Source organism: Schistocerca nitens, chromosome 4 (genome assembly GCF_023898315.1).
Source record: "Schistocerca nitens isolate TAMUIC-IGC-003100 chromosome 4, iqSchNite1.1, whole genome shotgun sequence".
In the NCBI taxonomy this organism is placed as follows: domain Eukaryota; kingdom Metazoa; phylum Arthropoda; class Insecta; order Orthoptera; family Acrididae; genus Schistocerca; species Schistocerca nitens.
This window is the reverse complement of record NC_064617.1, coordinates 829,221,877-829,237,998: the sequence shown is the minus strand read 5'-3', so window position 1 is coordinate 829,237,998 and position 16,122 is coordinate 829,221,877. Positions and strand designations below refer to the sequence as shown.

Genomic DNA, 16,122 nt, shown 5'->3' with positions numbered 1-16,122 from the left:
AGGATAAACATGGTAAACACAAGTCAAAAAACAAGATATCTGATAGCAGCATTGAATTTGTGGTGAACATATCAAATGTTTCCCAAGTAAGACAAATCATTACAGTCATGTAGATAACAATAAATGCTGATATTTATCACAAGAACTATCCATGAACAAAATGTATGAATCTTATGTGCAAGGAAAAAAGTTAATCCTGTTAATGATTTTTGTTCCAAGAGTGTATTTCATACTAAGTTCAATTTATTTAAAGAAGAAGAAGAAGAAGAAGAAGGTGGTAAATGCTCTGTTTATGTTCGAATTAGAGTTAATGAAGTCTGGGAGGAGGGGAGAGGCTTCTCGTTTAAAGGTTGAGTCAGAGCAGCCTAAGTGGTGTGCAGAGAAAGCACAAAGGGACATGCATTAGACCTTAAAAATCCTAAAAATATTGGTGTTGTGTGTGCTATAACTTTTGACATGAACACACATTACTGCATCCTCTTCTTCCTAATAATGTTCATTTTTACAAATAAAATTCCGGATATACAATCTAGGGCTACATGATCAAAGGTAATACAAAATGAAAATTTTCATTGCACAAGGAAACTGTAGACAGTGAAAACATGCAATGGTTTAAAATTAAATAGATGAGATTTGAAGCATATAGACCCCATGAAAATTAAATTCCGCTATTCACTAAATGAAACAGAAAACTGGAAAATTCTTGACATTTCGCCAGTGAAGAGTGGCTGAAACACTGAAGATTATATCTGCTGTGCCTTCCACTTAAGCTCTACCACCAGCTTATAAGGAACAGTTAAAATAAGTAAAACTAAATATGAAGACCTGATGTCTTTGTTACCTTATATTCCAACAATTTCACCTAATTTTTTTCCAGAATTCATAGACTAAAAATTAAGCAGCAAGAGGTAGTTTGGAGAGGGCCCACTTATGCGTTTTCTTGTTTGACAAGAAAAGCTTAGAACCATAGTGGACCAACTCCGAGATTCTGAAATATGTACTATTTTTTACTATTATTTGCAGGATAAGACATTTGGTTTTTTTTACGCTGCACATATTACTACATCAATGTTTACTTTACATAATAATGTTAATAGTTTTAAATAATTTGGATTCGATACATTATCTGATGTATTTAACTTTAGGTCATATTTTCTCAGTTTCAAGAAAGTGGCATTGGACCCCTCTGGCTCTCAGCCCTTCAATTTTGTTCACCCATTTAACTTTAAACTACTGGCAAAACCCATAAAAAGAACAAATCTACGATTTTAAGATGTACTGTTACAAAGGGATGCTGAAAACTAGGTGAACTGATAAGGTCACAAATGAGGTGGTTCTTTAGAGAACCTCCTCATTCTTCTCTACAGAAGTAGCATGGAAAACACTCACTAGAAGACAGGACTAGATGACAGGACATGTCTGAACACATCCAGCAATAATTTCCATGGTACCCGAGGAAGCCCTCGACAACAAAACAGCAAAGGCAGAGTATACTCGGTGGAAGAGGGGGGGAGGGGAGGGGCGGAGTAGTAGTAGTAGTAGTAGTAGTAGTAGTACTGCCTTCCGTAAAAACCAACTGGCAATAACACCTCACAAAACAAAATAAGAGGTGAGAGTATCTCAAGTCTTAAAAGAACACTTTTGGATTCTATGGAGTCAAATATACCCACCAGTACTTATTTCTGGCCATACAATGTCACTAGGAAAAATGAAGAGAAGGTTAGAATTGAACATCTCTGTGGCAAAGAAATATATCAAGTTATTTAACACACAAATGTGAGATAGTTTCATACTCTATTATGTCCGCGCGGTAATGAATTAGCTGGGCCAAAAGTTACAAAGTCTGTGAGTGGGAGGGAAGGTGGGGTGGGGGCAGGGAGCACATCTTCACATTCTCGTATTAATATGTCTTAAGAAAGATTCTTACAAAGCTGCCATCAAACTCATTGTTGAATATGATCCCTTGGTCTTAGATCCTTAAAAAATGATATTACCTGAAGCTTAAAAAAAAAGGGATGAGTTCAAATATGGACTCTCAAAAGACACAGATACACTTTTCAAGAGAGAAAAGACATGATTATCCCCCTTCCACAACACACACACAGGTCACATAATAATGAGAGTAAAACAAAAACTCATTCAGGCTTAAATAATGCAGTTCTCCTAGGATTTCATCCAAGAGCATAAGAAGAAACTGGACCAACAACAGTGGTGCACTTTGTATACCACACACTGAATGTGCTTTTGTAAAATTCAATTCACTGTACCACTGGAGGGTATCAGTTACATGCAGTTACACCCACACTCTGCCATACCACTTTGTGCACCGTCATTCACCACTCCGCACAACATTTTTCCACTGTTCAATCTTCAAATGTTTATGCTCCCTACAACAAGCAAGGCGTCGTTTGGCATTTACCGGTGTGATGCGTGGCTTATGAGCAGCCGCTCAACCATGAAATCCAAGTTTTCTCACCTCCCACCTAATTTTCATAGTACTTGCAGTGGATCCTCATGCAGTTTGGAATTCCTGTGTGATGATCTGGATAGATGTCTGCCTATTATACATTATGATCCTCCTCAACTGTCAGCGGTCTCTATCACTCAACAGACGAGGTCAGCCTGTACGCTTTTGTGCTGTACGTGTCCCTTCACGTTTCCACTTCACTATCACATCGGAAACAGTGGACCTATGGATGAAACTTCGTGGCAGATTAAAATTGTGTGCCGGACCTAGACTCGAACTCGGGACCATTGCCTTTTGACCGTGAAAGGCAAAGGTCCCGAGTTCGAGTCTCGGTCCGGCACACAGTTTTAATCTGCCAGGAAGGTTCATATCAGTGCACACTCCGCTACAGAGTGAAAATCTCATTCTGGGACCTATGGATGTTTACGAGTGTGGAAATTGCTCATACAGACGTATGACCCAAGTGACACCCAATCACCTGACCACATTCGAAGTCTGTTGAGTTCCGCGGAGCACCCCATTCTGCTCTCTCACGATGTCTAATGACTACTAAGGTCGCTGATATGGAGTACCTGGTAGCACAATGCACCTAATATGAAAAGCATATGTTTTTGGGGATGTCTGGATACTTTTGATCACGTAGTTTATATTTAACATACTTACACACACATTCCCCCTTTAACATTATTCTGGAACAGAAGCTAATACTTTTTATTTCTACACAATTTCTTCAGTTGCATCAAACAGATCTTCAGCATATCGGGAAAAAAGTTGCACTTGACATTTCAGTGGTTGTGTGAAAGATCTTTCATATTTTGACAAATACAGGAGTCAACAAACCCGTGAATTAGAAGTAACTCACAATGCTACTTACTTTGTATTGTTGGCACCACCAAGCAGAGGATTAGACAATGTCGATCCAAGTCCAATGCCAGTGTTGCTGCCAAAACCAGAAGATCCAAATGTGCCTGTGCCAGAACCAAACAGACCTGTTGGTTTGGTTGACTGTCCAAATAGAGACTGTCCTGTGCCAAGACCTAGACCAGTACCTGAAACACAAAAATTAAACACATCTCTCAAATCCTGAAAAAGAACAGCCAAATTTCTTATAAACAACTGGAATGTAATGATATAATGAAAAGGATAGTTGCTACTCACCATATAGCGGAGATGCAAAGTCGCAGAGGGGCACAACAAAAAGACTATCACAATATAAGCTTTCGGCCAACAAGGCAACACGCAAAAGGCCTTTGCCGAACTCCCCCCCTCCCTCCACACACACACACACACACACACACACACACACACACACACACACACAGAGAGAGAGAGAGAGAGAGAGAGAGAGAGAGAGAGAGAGAGAGAGTTAGTTTCATATTATTTTATAAGATATTGTTGTATTTGCTAGGTAAAAAAATTTATTACTGTTTAGAACTACTTGGTAAGCTTGAGGAAAAGAAAACGGGCTTATTTGTGATGTTAAATTACTGTTTATTTAATTATGAATGATGCATGTTTCACCTAATTCAGCAATCTTCAGACTGGCCTACATTAAAATACAAACCCTACCTTGGGACTGGATGAAATTAGCAAAATTAAAAATTGCAGTTCCTGATAGATGTTGATAAGCAAGTGGTCGATATCAGTGATGGAACACCAGCAAAAATAAATTGCCCACATTATGTGCAATAAAATTGGGTGAGGCATGTATACGCTCCTGTCATGTATTAAAAGCATAACATATGATAATCTTGAAATGAATGGCATGAATTTAAGAAAAGGCAAGAATTGCAATTGGTCATTTCCATGAAATGAAGGAGGGGAAAAAAAACATGGAAAGTGATGTGAAGTAATTACCACACAATGTGGTCCAGGGAGGATCAGATCCATACAATCGGTCAAAGAGTAAACGTGCCAGAAGCATTGTTCTAAATCCTGCGACAACATACACGAAATATGAAGTGTTATTTTTAGGAATATTATTTAGATACTTTTGTAAATAACTAACAACATCACATTGAAACAGAGTGTCTGGAGAATGTATGTTATTCACAACAAGAGTTTACATAGTAAAAATGTGTAAAAGCTGAAATACAGTAAGCTAAGATTATGTAAAGCTAACTAAGGGCATAAAGTCATTGGGAATTTCTTATCAAAAAACAGAAAATAGATGAAAACAGAAGATAAATACTAAATGCAAATGGTCTGTATGTCTAATGACAGAGCCAATGCAAAGGCACATAAATTAAAATCCTGAATAAAGTTATGACAAACTACTATATAATAAATTAATGAAATTAGTGATGTAGTCTAGGGACATTTATCTCATAGATGCTTTTTTTTATTACTGAAACACCAGAAGAATAAATACAGAGTACAGTTAGAATTGTGTACAGAAGGGCACACACAGTAGAAACTAGTCCATGAATAAAACTACAGTATTTAAATGCCAGATAATTGGCAATATAAAGACAGGAGCACACAGATCTAGATATAGATTCATCCGGCCGACTTGTAGTGCTGATACGGAGGCTCACAAATTAAATCCTGGTTTACGCTGAAATAGTATAAGAGGCATTAGAGGCAGACATATATAAAACAAAAGATTGACAGGACTTGCATAGTACAAAATGAGAGAATGGATACTAGTCAAATACGTATAGGGGTAATTTTTATGGAACTGACAATGGATGAACACTGAGTAAGCTAACAACGCTGCTTTGGGGCAATTAGTGTTTCTCTGCTGGTACAGGACAATACTATCAGAGAACATGGCATCATAAATTTTGTTCCACATTATTAAGCAAGGATCTTACAGCATCAAAAGACACTTTGTACTAAAAAGCCGATCGTTTAGGAGACATATGTTTGTTCCTCCTACATGCTTTGCGATCTGTTTCCTTGAGCATATTAAGTTTATGTAGGATTTTCAAATTCTGTAGAACTGGAGTGTGGTGAGTAGTTGTTTTTAAATGCTAGACGAATGCTGAATTATGTTTTACTTGGCCTCCTTTATTCAGCAAGTGCTCTTGAAATCAGGCCTTAAAAGTCCTGCCAGTTTAGCCAATATACACAACATTACATTTACCAAACTCAAGCAAATATGCACCAAATCTGAAGTATCTGTCTCTGTTCAGCTGCTGATTCCACAAATATTTGGCCTCAATGATAGTATCTGCTGAGAAGAGTATCCCTGTGTTTCTCTCATGAAATAATTTGGCTGTATCATAACCATTTGCACCTAGTATTTATCTTCTGTTTTTATCTAGTGTCTGTTTTTTGGTGAGAAATTCCCAATGCCTAAGTCCTTAGTTACCTTCACATAATTTTAACTTACTGTATTTCCACTTTTACACATTTTTACTAATAAAATTCTTGCTGTAAATAACGTATGTTCTCCAAACTCTTTATTTCAACATGATGTGGCTAGTTATTTGTAAAAATTTGTAAATAGTTTTCTTAAAAATAACACTTCATAACTCACAGTGAACTAACACTATCTACTGTGGTCAAAGCACACTCACTACAGGCCTGAAGTGCCTTGACATTCAGTATTGTGTATGTGGTCACAGGATGTAAAACAATGCTTCCAGCATGTTTACCATCTGACAGACTGTACAGGCCTTCACTCTGCCCACCAAAATTTCATGAGAACCACCAGCTGCTGTTTTTGCCTCTTTTTAAATTCATTCTGTTTATGTCAAGGTTATGTTATGCTTTTAATACACGACAGGATCATATATTTGCCTCGATCAACTTTCTTGCACATGATGAGCGCAATTTATTTTTGCAGGTGTTTTATCATTGATATACTTAGTTATCAACATTTACCAGTAGTCCTATTTTTAATTTTTCTAACTGCATCCAATCTCAAGGTAGGGTCAAGCCTTTCTAATTCGATTTTTTTTTTTTTTTTTTTTTTTTTTTTTTATGTAAGCCAATGTCTTGAATTAGGCGAAGCACGTATCATTGGTGATTAAATAAACCGTAATTTCAACACAACCTAGACTGTTTTCTCCTCCTCACTGTACATATTGGTTGCTACACCATCATGCCATGGAGTGGAAAACCTTTTACTTGGTGGGCCTGACTTAAATTAAGATTCATTTTCAGATTTCCTGATAGGTAGAACACTTTTCACATAGGGTAAACCTTGCTACACGGAGCAGAGCTTCTATCTGCCACTCCCATTCTCACACTTTTATTTTCCTTTGCAGCTCCTTGGTCACGAGCATAAGGAATAACAACCCACCCCCAAGCAAAGAAATCAGACCAACAATATGTTTTATTCAACTTTCTCCTAATCTTTGCGATCAAATAAAGATTTAGTTCTATTATTAAATATTGTGTTCCATCTGTAGAGCTGAATATTGAGCACTGTGTGCAAAAATAGTATTTAGTGATTTCTGGTCTACCTCAGGTATCACTATGTGCCTTCTACAGGGAAGGAACTATTTAATATTTGAGTCCAACACAAATTTAAATTAAGCTGCAAGTACAAATAATAGTATTCTGATCCCATTTTGTACAACTCCCCATTTCCCTTCTCTGAAAGTGACAAAGGGAACACGCATAACATTCATTGTTCTTCTTCCCAGCCTTTATCCCACATCTTCACAGGATCAAATGTGTACCATATCTGTTTAGTGTCTACTGCTCTACATGTGAGTGTGAGAAAGTTTTCAAAATGTTAGCGTATCGTGTAACTGAGGACCCCCTGATATTCACTTAGTCAGATGTGTGAAACCACTTAAAAACCACATTCAGGCTGGCCAGCACATTGGCCTCCTTCGTTAATCTGCCAAGCTGATTCAACTGTGCTCAGCACACCTCCACAAACCCACAGGATTAATGTGCATATAATGTAGCACTTCTTACACAAAATGAAAATGTTTAGTAAGGGTCCTCCAACTAAAACCTCCCATCAAAAGACCCCATTAACAATGCCAGAACAACATCCACGGCAGCAATGCTGTTACTAAGCAAACATCTTCACTACATGGTAACAATAGTTGAAAGACAAATGTTGAGTCAATGCTACTGATTGTGCTGCATTTTCAATGCCTGATTAATAGCACTTAAATTATTATAATTTAATTACAATATTATAAAAAGGATATGTTGCTACTCACCATATAGCAGAGATGTTGAGTCACAGACAGGACAACAAAGAGACTATGCAAGTTTTCAGCTATATTCACGCAAACACACACACACACACACGGCCACTGTCTATGACTGCCAAGGCCAGACTGCGAACAACTGCGCATGATGGGTGACGCAATGTGACTAGTGGGAGCAAGGAGAAGGCTGAGGCAAGAAGAGGCAGGGAGATCAGAGTACAGATGGTGGATGGTGCAGTGTTGTTTGTGGGAGCAAACAGGGACTAGGCTGAGACAGGGTAGGGCAGCTAGGTGCAATCAGGAGGTTAGACAGAGGGCGGGGTGGCGGTAAAAAAGGAGAGAAGTAAAACGACTGTGGGTGAGCTTGTGGAATAGAAGGCTGTGCAGTGGGAACAGGGAACAGGTGAAGGACAATGACTAATGAAGGTTATTACCAGGAAGGTTATAGAAAGTAGAATAAATTGCAAGGAGGGTTCCCACCTGCACAATTCAGAACTGCTGGTGTTGGTAGGAAGAATCCAGATGGTCCAGGATGTGAAGCAATGATTAAAATGAAGAATGTGATGGGCAGCATGTTCAGCAACTGTGTGGTCCAGGTGCTTCTTGTGCCACAGTTTGTCGATGGCCATTCACACAGGCAGACAGTTGCTGATTGTTTGTTATGCCCACACAGAACAAAGCACAGTGGCTGCACCTTAGCTTGTAGATCACATGTATGGTTTCACAGATAGCCCTGCCTTTGCTGGGATAGGTGACACATGTGACTGGACTGGAGTAGGTGGTGGTGGTGGTGGTGGTAGTGGTGGTGGTGGTGGTGGTGGTGGTGGTAGCATTGATGGGACAGGTCTTGCATCTATGTCTATTACAGCAATATGAGCCATGAGGCCAGGGGTTGGGAGCAAGTGTTGTGTAGGGACGGATGAAGATATTGTGTAGGGACGGATGAAGATATTGTGTAGGTTCGGTGAGTGGCGGAATACCACTACCAACCATACTTCCCCCCCCTCCCCCATAGTGGTATTTTGCCGCCCACTGCGCATACACAATATCCTCATCCATCCCTAAAACCCCTGCTCCCAACCCCTTGCCTCATGGTTCATAGCACTGTAATAGACCTAGATGCAGGACTGGTCCCATACATCTGCCACCACCACCTGCTCCAGTCTGGTCACAAGTGTCACCCATCCCATCAAAGGCAGGGCTACCAGTAAAATTAGTCACGTGTCTACAAGCTAAGCTGCAACCACTGTGCTTTGATCTGTATGAGCATGACACCCAGCAAGCTGTCTGTCCACATGAATGACCATTGACAAATTGTGGCCAAGAAACAACCGGACCACCCAGTTGCTAAGCACACTGCCCATCACAATGTTCTTCAGTCTAATGACTGCTTCACTGACTGTGCCATCTGTATCCTTCCTACCAACACCAGCCTTCCTGAACTGCACAGGTGGGAACTCTCCCTGCAATTTATGCTACTTTCTCTTAACTCTCCTGGCCTCAACCTTTGTTAGTCATTTTCCTTCACCTACCTATTCCTGCTCCCACTTCACAGCCTTCTGTTCCATAAACACACCCACAGTCTTTTTACTTCTCTCCTTTACCACCGCCACCCTGCCCTCCACCTAACCTACAGACTGCACCTAACTGCACTACCCTCTTAACTTAGTCCCCAAATGCTCCCACAAACAGCACTCTACCATCTCTCACCCATACTCTGCTCTCCCTCTTCCTACCTGCCCCAGCCGCCTCCTTACCGTCACTGCTCCAGATTGCTTCTCCCAGCATGTACAGTTGTTTGCAGTCTCGCCTCAACAGCCAGAGACAGTGGTCATGTATCTGTGAGCTGTGTTTGCGTGAATGTGTGGGTGTATGTTGTCTCTTTCTAAAGAAGGTCTTCTGGCTGAAACTTTGTGTGTTTAATAGTATTTTTGTTGTGCCTGTCTACGACTCAACATCTCTGTTATATGGTGAGTATGAATCTACTGTTTTCCTAATAATGTGATTATTCTATACTGGATTTTTCATTATTAAGGTCCTGATTTTTCAAACTGTAATAAATTTAGTCATGGCAATGGGTGTAAGTGATGGGATGAGGCCATATGGGATGTATGTGTGTGTGTGTGTGTGTGTGTGTGTGTGTGTGTGTGTGGGGAGGGGGGGGCAACTTTACACAACAAACGAAAACAAGGAGATACGTTTCATGCTCATAGCACAGTCAGTTTCATGTGTGGTGCTGGCCACTCACATCTCTACATCTACATACATACTCCACCAGCCCCAATATGGTATATGGCAGAGGGTGCCTTTTACAACTATAAGGGGCATTCAAAAAGAAACGAGCTGGCGTCTGGACTGCACAAACCAGTGACAGGAGGGTAATATCATTGCCTGTGTAATGACATGTGGTTCCGACCAAATTGTGGAAGTTCATAGCCCGTCACAAGAGGGCACGCGTGCACGTCATGTGACTATAGAGAGCTAGCAGTCGGCTAGCAGGTCGGTTTTGCGTGCGATCCGCAGGCCTAGAAATACTGGGGGTAGGGCAGCAGACCATTTGGAAGAATGGCATGTAATGGCGGCTTGAAATGTGGAGTGGAATTGCTCCACCATGCCATTAGCTGCAGGAAGATAGCTGGTGGCATAGTGGAAGCTGGAGCCACAGCTGGCTGTCACAGATTGGAAGAGAGCCGAGAGAAACTGGCACCCGTGATCTGTGGCGATGTCACATGGGCATCCAAAGCAGGACACCCAGGTCAGTCTGAAGGCTGCCGCCACAGTTTCGACTGAAGTGTCGGGCATTTGAAACCCTACCTTGGGATCAAAGACGATTTGCTTCATAAATAAGACACAATGTCCTCAGAGAATGTTCGTTATCACAGATCAGAAATAGAAAAGGCTAACATGATTTTAGTAAATTGCAGGAGCATCCGAGAAAAGGTCCCAGAATTAGCATCGCTTACAGAAGTTTGTAACGCAGTAATGGCTGTAATGGCTGTAAGGGTTGAAACCAGATGTTAATGACAAATCCTAAGTTCAGATTGGAATACTTATTATAATGATGGGTTAGTCACCAATAGTAGTGGCGTGTTTATTGGAGAAAAGAATTCGATAAAATCTAGTGACATTATCATGGATTCCAATTGTGAATTAATCTGGGCGAAGTCAAAGTATCAAAGATAGGTCAAAAATGGTACTCTGATGCATTTATAGACTGCCTGGCTCACGAACTCTTGTGGTAATGTGCTTCAGACAGAATTTGCAGAATACTGTTAATAGTTTTCCTGATCACGATGTTGTAATAGAGGATGACTTCAATTTGCCAGGTATATATCAGAAGTATCATGCTATCAAAACTGGTGCCAGAGACAGGGATTTGTGTGACACTGTTCTGGATGTCTTGTCCGAAAATTACTGCACATGTGCAAGGAGAGGGTAGAAGGTTATAGCACCCGGCTCACGATGACAACGTACAGGAGGTCGATCAGTTGACAGATGTAAAAGTGATTCATGGAGTACCCCAAGGAAGTGCAATAGGAACATTAGTGTCCACAATATATATATAAGAAATCCACAACTGTATAGCTACACTATTGGTAACAAACTGTTGGAAACAGTATGTAACGTAAAATATCTACGAGTAACTCAAGTGGAATGACTGCGTAAAAGTAATAGCAGGGAAAGCAGATGCCAGACTCAGATTCATAGGAAGAGTCTTCAGGAACAGTAACTCATCCACGAAGGAAGTGGCTTATAAGGCGCTTGTCTGACCAATTCTTGAGTACTGTTTATCTATCTGGGATCCCCAGGAGGTAAGACTGATAAAAGAGATAGGGAAGATCCAACAAAGAGTGACGTGTTTCGTAACGGGATTGTTTAGCTGGTGCGAGAGTGTTATAGAGATGCCCAACTGGCACACATTACAAGAGAGGCACTGTGCAATATGGAGACATTTACTTTTGAAATTTCAAGAGAACACTTTCCAGGAGGCATCAGACAATATATTACTTCCCCCCCACATACATCTCACTTAATGACCAAAACGAGAAAATTCGAGAAGTTGGAGCCAATACAGAAGCTTACCAACAATCATTCTTCCTCGCACTATTCGCTAGTAGAAAAGGATTGCAAGGCTCAGTTATTGGTCCAAGGTATCCTCTGCCACACTCCATTAGGTGGCTTGCAGGGTATAACGTAGATGATACGAGTGGCCTCTGGCCAGTGCATAAATCTGTCAGTAACTGTCAGCAGGTATTGACATCCATTGGAGGAGTGTAGTGAACCAAAAATGTCAAGGTGTTCATGCCTGAGCCAGAGTTGTGGGGGTTGGAGTGAAGGTGGCCGAAGGGGCAAGAGAGTGATTGTGCTGTCCAACCTTGGAGCACTGCCACCAAACACAGGACTGGACCCAGTTGCTGCAGTCACACTGAATGCCCGGCCAAACAAAGCACTGTTTCATTACGGTGGCGTTAGCATGGATGCTTAGGTGTGCATAGTCGCAGATGCAGGTAAATGCCGGTTTTCGGAAGACAGGAGGGAGAACGGGGTGGGGGCGATCATTGGAATCATCAGGTTTTGAAGGGCATCACATCAGATCTTACGGTCAGACCAGGGTAGAGATCTTAGCTGGAGGTTGAGACCGAAGTTAGCATTCTGAAGGATGTGGACTATATCCGGATCACCCTCTTTAGCGGCAGCCAAGACAATCTGCCACAATGTTATCGATGCCAGCAACACGCTGGATGGCAGTAGTCAATTGTGCTATCTATTCCTGTAGCTTAAGCTGTCGGGATGAGATCTGGTCTATATCTTTCCTGCAAAAACCAGAGGCAAGGGTACAGTCATCTGTAAAGGTCAGAAAGAAAGGACAACTCCGTGGCATACAAGCAGCTCGCGATCATGTGCGCCCCAGTGGTGTCATGCATCTGATAGCTTGGATGAAAAGAAGGTGAGCAGTTGCCAGACATCCATGCATTGTTGCACGATGGCTGTTTTTCTCAATGTCCTACAGAGTGACTGGGATTTGTGTGTAGGCTTTGGCATAATCAATCTTACTGAAGAGCAGGTTAGTGGGACAGGACAGTGATCAGGGATTGTGCAGGCATTGAGTTTACAGTAATCACTGCAAGGACGCCGAGAACCATCCTTCTTGGGGGTGAGGTGAAGAGCTGGAGCCCAGGGGATTTGGAAGGGCAAATATGTCGGCAATGACCAGCTCTTCGAACTCCTTTATGATTTTGTGCTTGTGAAGGGGCTGGCACAGCAGAAAACCAGGGGCCTAGGGGTAGCTGCGATGTAATGCAGAGTGCCATACTGAAAATTCCAGGGAGTGCTAGATGGCTGGATGATGAGTGGGAATCCTGCAAGGAGCTGAGCATTTGGGCCTGAAAACACCAGCTGTTTCACAGAAAAAAACATGGCGGGATGTGTGCTGCAGCAAATGACCTACTGGAGGTGCCATCAACTAAACGATACTTCACTACGTCAGCCAGTAGACAGTAATACACAAGGAAGTTGGCGCCCTCAATAGGGTCAATAATTTTTGTAACCATGAAGGTCCACAGAAGTTCACACTGAAGGCCTAAATCAACCAAGCAGGTATTGCACCTCATAAGTAGGGATGGCCGAGTTGTTGGCAGCAGTGATGAGGAGAGAGGGGGAGGGGGAAATATGGATAAATCAAAGCTGATGTCAATGAGGTAGTGGACAGGGGAACTAGTATCATTCAAATCTCATAGGAATTGGCACTGTGAAGTGGTACAGAAACTGAACACACCTACTGGTAATGACTGTCAGGCTTTTGGTACCAGGAACACAAGAGTTCTGCAGTTGGTGGTATTCTTACCAAACCTCTGGTGGTACCAACAAGCCGCGCCTATTTCACGATTGTCATCGGGGGTGCGGGGGTGGGGGGCAGTTAGAAATGTGCCAGCAGGGGTGACTGTTTTAATCTGGGTGAGGGAGGTCAGCACCTGGCAGCAGATGTGGGACGTGCAAGCGGGTGAAGCTGGTGGTAAGTGCTGCAATCGCAGAGCTCAAGCACAGCAAAATCTGGTATAGGTTAGGGGCCTGCTTGCTGAGCATTGTGTTCCAGTGATCAGCCGGTCAAGCAGTTCTGTAGTGCTGACAGTCAGGCCTACAATATAATCTCTGCTATGTGTTGCTGTGGAAAGGAGGACTCAGCATGCCACATGGTAAAACTATGACTTGTCCGGGCACATGGCTGTCATCTGCAGGTGGGGCGCGAAGGTACATGGTGGTGCACACAAAGGGAGAGCATGTGTGGAGGTGAGCAGTGCTGTGCATGGAGAGATGGCATGGGTTGGGGGTATGGGTGCACAAGGTGGAACGCATGTGAGGACAGGAGCAGTGGTGCATGTGGAGGGAGGGCACACACGGAGTAATGTGGGATGGGAATTGAGGAGGCACGGGGCTAGTGGAGGCACAAGCGGTATGCGTCGAGCCCAGCTAACAGGAACTGATTTTGTGATCACATGGCAGTGGTCTAATTAGAATAATAAAAAAGAAAAACCAGTATGTTTTGGTTATGAGATCGGCACTTTGGTTAAGAGGTGGTCACCAGTGGAGGAATGATTTAGGTTACCTTCTATGCTCCTAATGGTCATACATGTCAATAGAGACATGCTAATTAATAAAGACAACAATAAATAATGGGGCATGCTGGTAGAGGCATATGAGCTGGTTTGGAGATGATATTCCTAAAAGCTAGCAACTACAACAAAGTTTAATGAGTTACTACCTCTTAATCAAGGGGGTCCTTGCTCATGGTGGAGTCTGAACAGGGTGGACAATCAATGGTTCATAATATTTTGTTCAGCAGCGTTGGGCAGGGCAGGGAAACTAACTTCTGTGGTGTGCTTGGTGGGAAAGAGCTGCCAAAACGGCTGGGGATGGAACAGTAATAAACCCGCCTGGTACTCCTTGGGTACGCTGCACTTCACCACACTATTTACAACACACTGCACACAGTACTCTGGGTGCTGATACTGGGGGGATGTACCAGGCATCCGATATCAGGCTTGGTACAGCTGCAGTCAAGGGAAGCCCCTCGAGGGAACATGGCTCGCCAAGTCGGCGCAGAAGACACGATAGCACTCCTCTCGTTAACTGTACCATGACAAGACACTTACACTGGATGCAGGACAAAATCCTGCTGTCCACATGTACTCTAGCAAAGTGCAGCACATGAAGACACGAGCCAAGTGGTGTAGTGCAAGACGAGCTGCCGAGGGCGCAGCTGGGAGATGGAAGATGATGTTGGAGCAGATGATGATGTTGGAGCAGAAGAAGAGACTGCTCGATCGATGGTTTGGTGTGTGTGGGGGCCATAAAGTGTGGCAGTCTAAGCTCTACCTCTGGCAGAAGTAATCAGCAGAGTGCTAGGGGAATACAGTGGTACCTTGTCCGGCAGGCACTTCACTGATCGCTGGTTTTTGGTTAGTGCAGTCTGTCTTCTACTGCCACCAGTGGAGGCGAATGGAAGGAATCAGCACAAACCATTCCGGCTGCTTAATCGAAGTCATTATGCACTTTTTTACAACACTGATCTTCATTAACTTCTGAAAGTAAGGTTTATTAACTTTTGAAATTACTGAATCTGGCAAACAATAGTGATTTATCATTTCAGTTAAATATATTACCCGTTCTGTGTGTTCAGTAATTTCATGTATTACTTTCTAAGCTATTGTATTTCCGTGTTGCCTTAGTATATTGTAGTTACTTCTGATGTCTTTTATACTTAAATATTATGTTTTTGGTGATGAATTGCGACTATTTGGAAAAAAGTGGTTATTAAACTCAGGAACAGTGAATATTTCCACGAGGTCAAGCTATGTAATTATCACCATATTTTGTGAAACAATAAATTACTCTCTTTTCAATTTACATATTCCTAATATGTTAAATATAATGGTAATTTAGCAATCACGTTTTGTGACAGCTTGTATATTCAACTGAGCTCCCACATAAGTAATGACCATTATCATCCATACATATATCATTAACTGTTACACAAGTTAAAATTCAAACTGACCAAATTAGTATAAAAAACTATTGCCCATTTTAGGTATGGTGACTATTATTTACTTCTATGACTAAACTTCACTAAAATTGCAGTTTCTTAATGAGTAACAAATTCAACTACCTGATCAAAATTAATGTTTGGAATTACTCATGTTGCACCAAATTGTTATTAGGGCAACATATCCATGTGTTGTCCTAAGGTTTTGTTGAACACTTTTCAAAATACTGCAGTTTATGTTCCTCTGAACTCATGCCTTTTCCAATAATTAGGTACACTTAACAATGTTGCCTACAAGTACCAAATGTTGTGGGAGGGTCACTAACTGAATGATAAGACATTGTCCTTGAAGTTCTCTACATATGAACTGGCAGAAATCTTACCACTTCAGGTTGACACTGAAGCCAATCTTGAAAATCAACAATGCTGTAGGAGCAGTAGCAGCTTTAGCATCATAGTTGAAGCTCCAATTTCCTTTGTTGTACTGTGTT

General features: G+C 41.8%; 1 protein-coding gene across 2 annotated transcripts in view; it reads right to left on the bottom strand.

The window, feature by feature from the left end:
* Positions 1–16,122, bottom strand: part of LOC126253258 (nuclear pore complex protein Nup98-Nup96) — a 134,222-nt gene that overhangs the window by 60,607 nt on the left and 57,493 nt on the right. For both annotated transcript variants that reach the window (XM_049954463.1, XM_049954462.1), the window contains one exon: positions 3,342–3,516. In XM_049954463.1, coding sequence (XP_049810420.1) covers positions 3,342–3,516 — 175 coding nt within the window. The remainder of the gene's footprint in view (positions 1–3,341; positions 3,517–16,122) is intronic.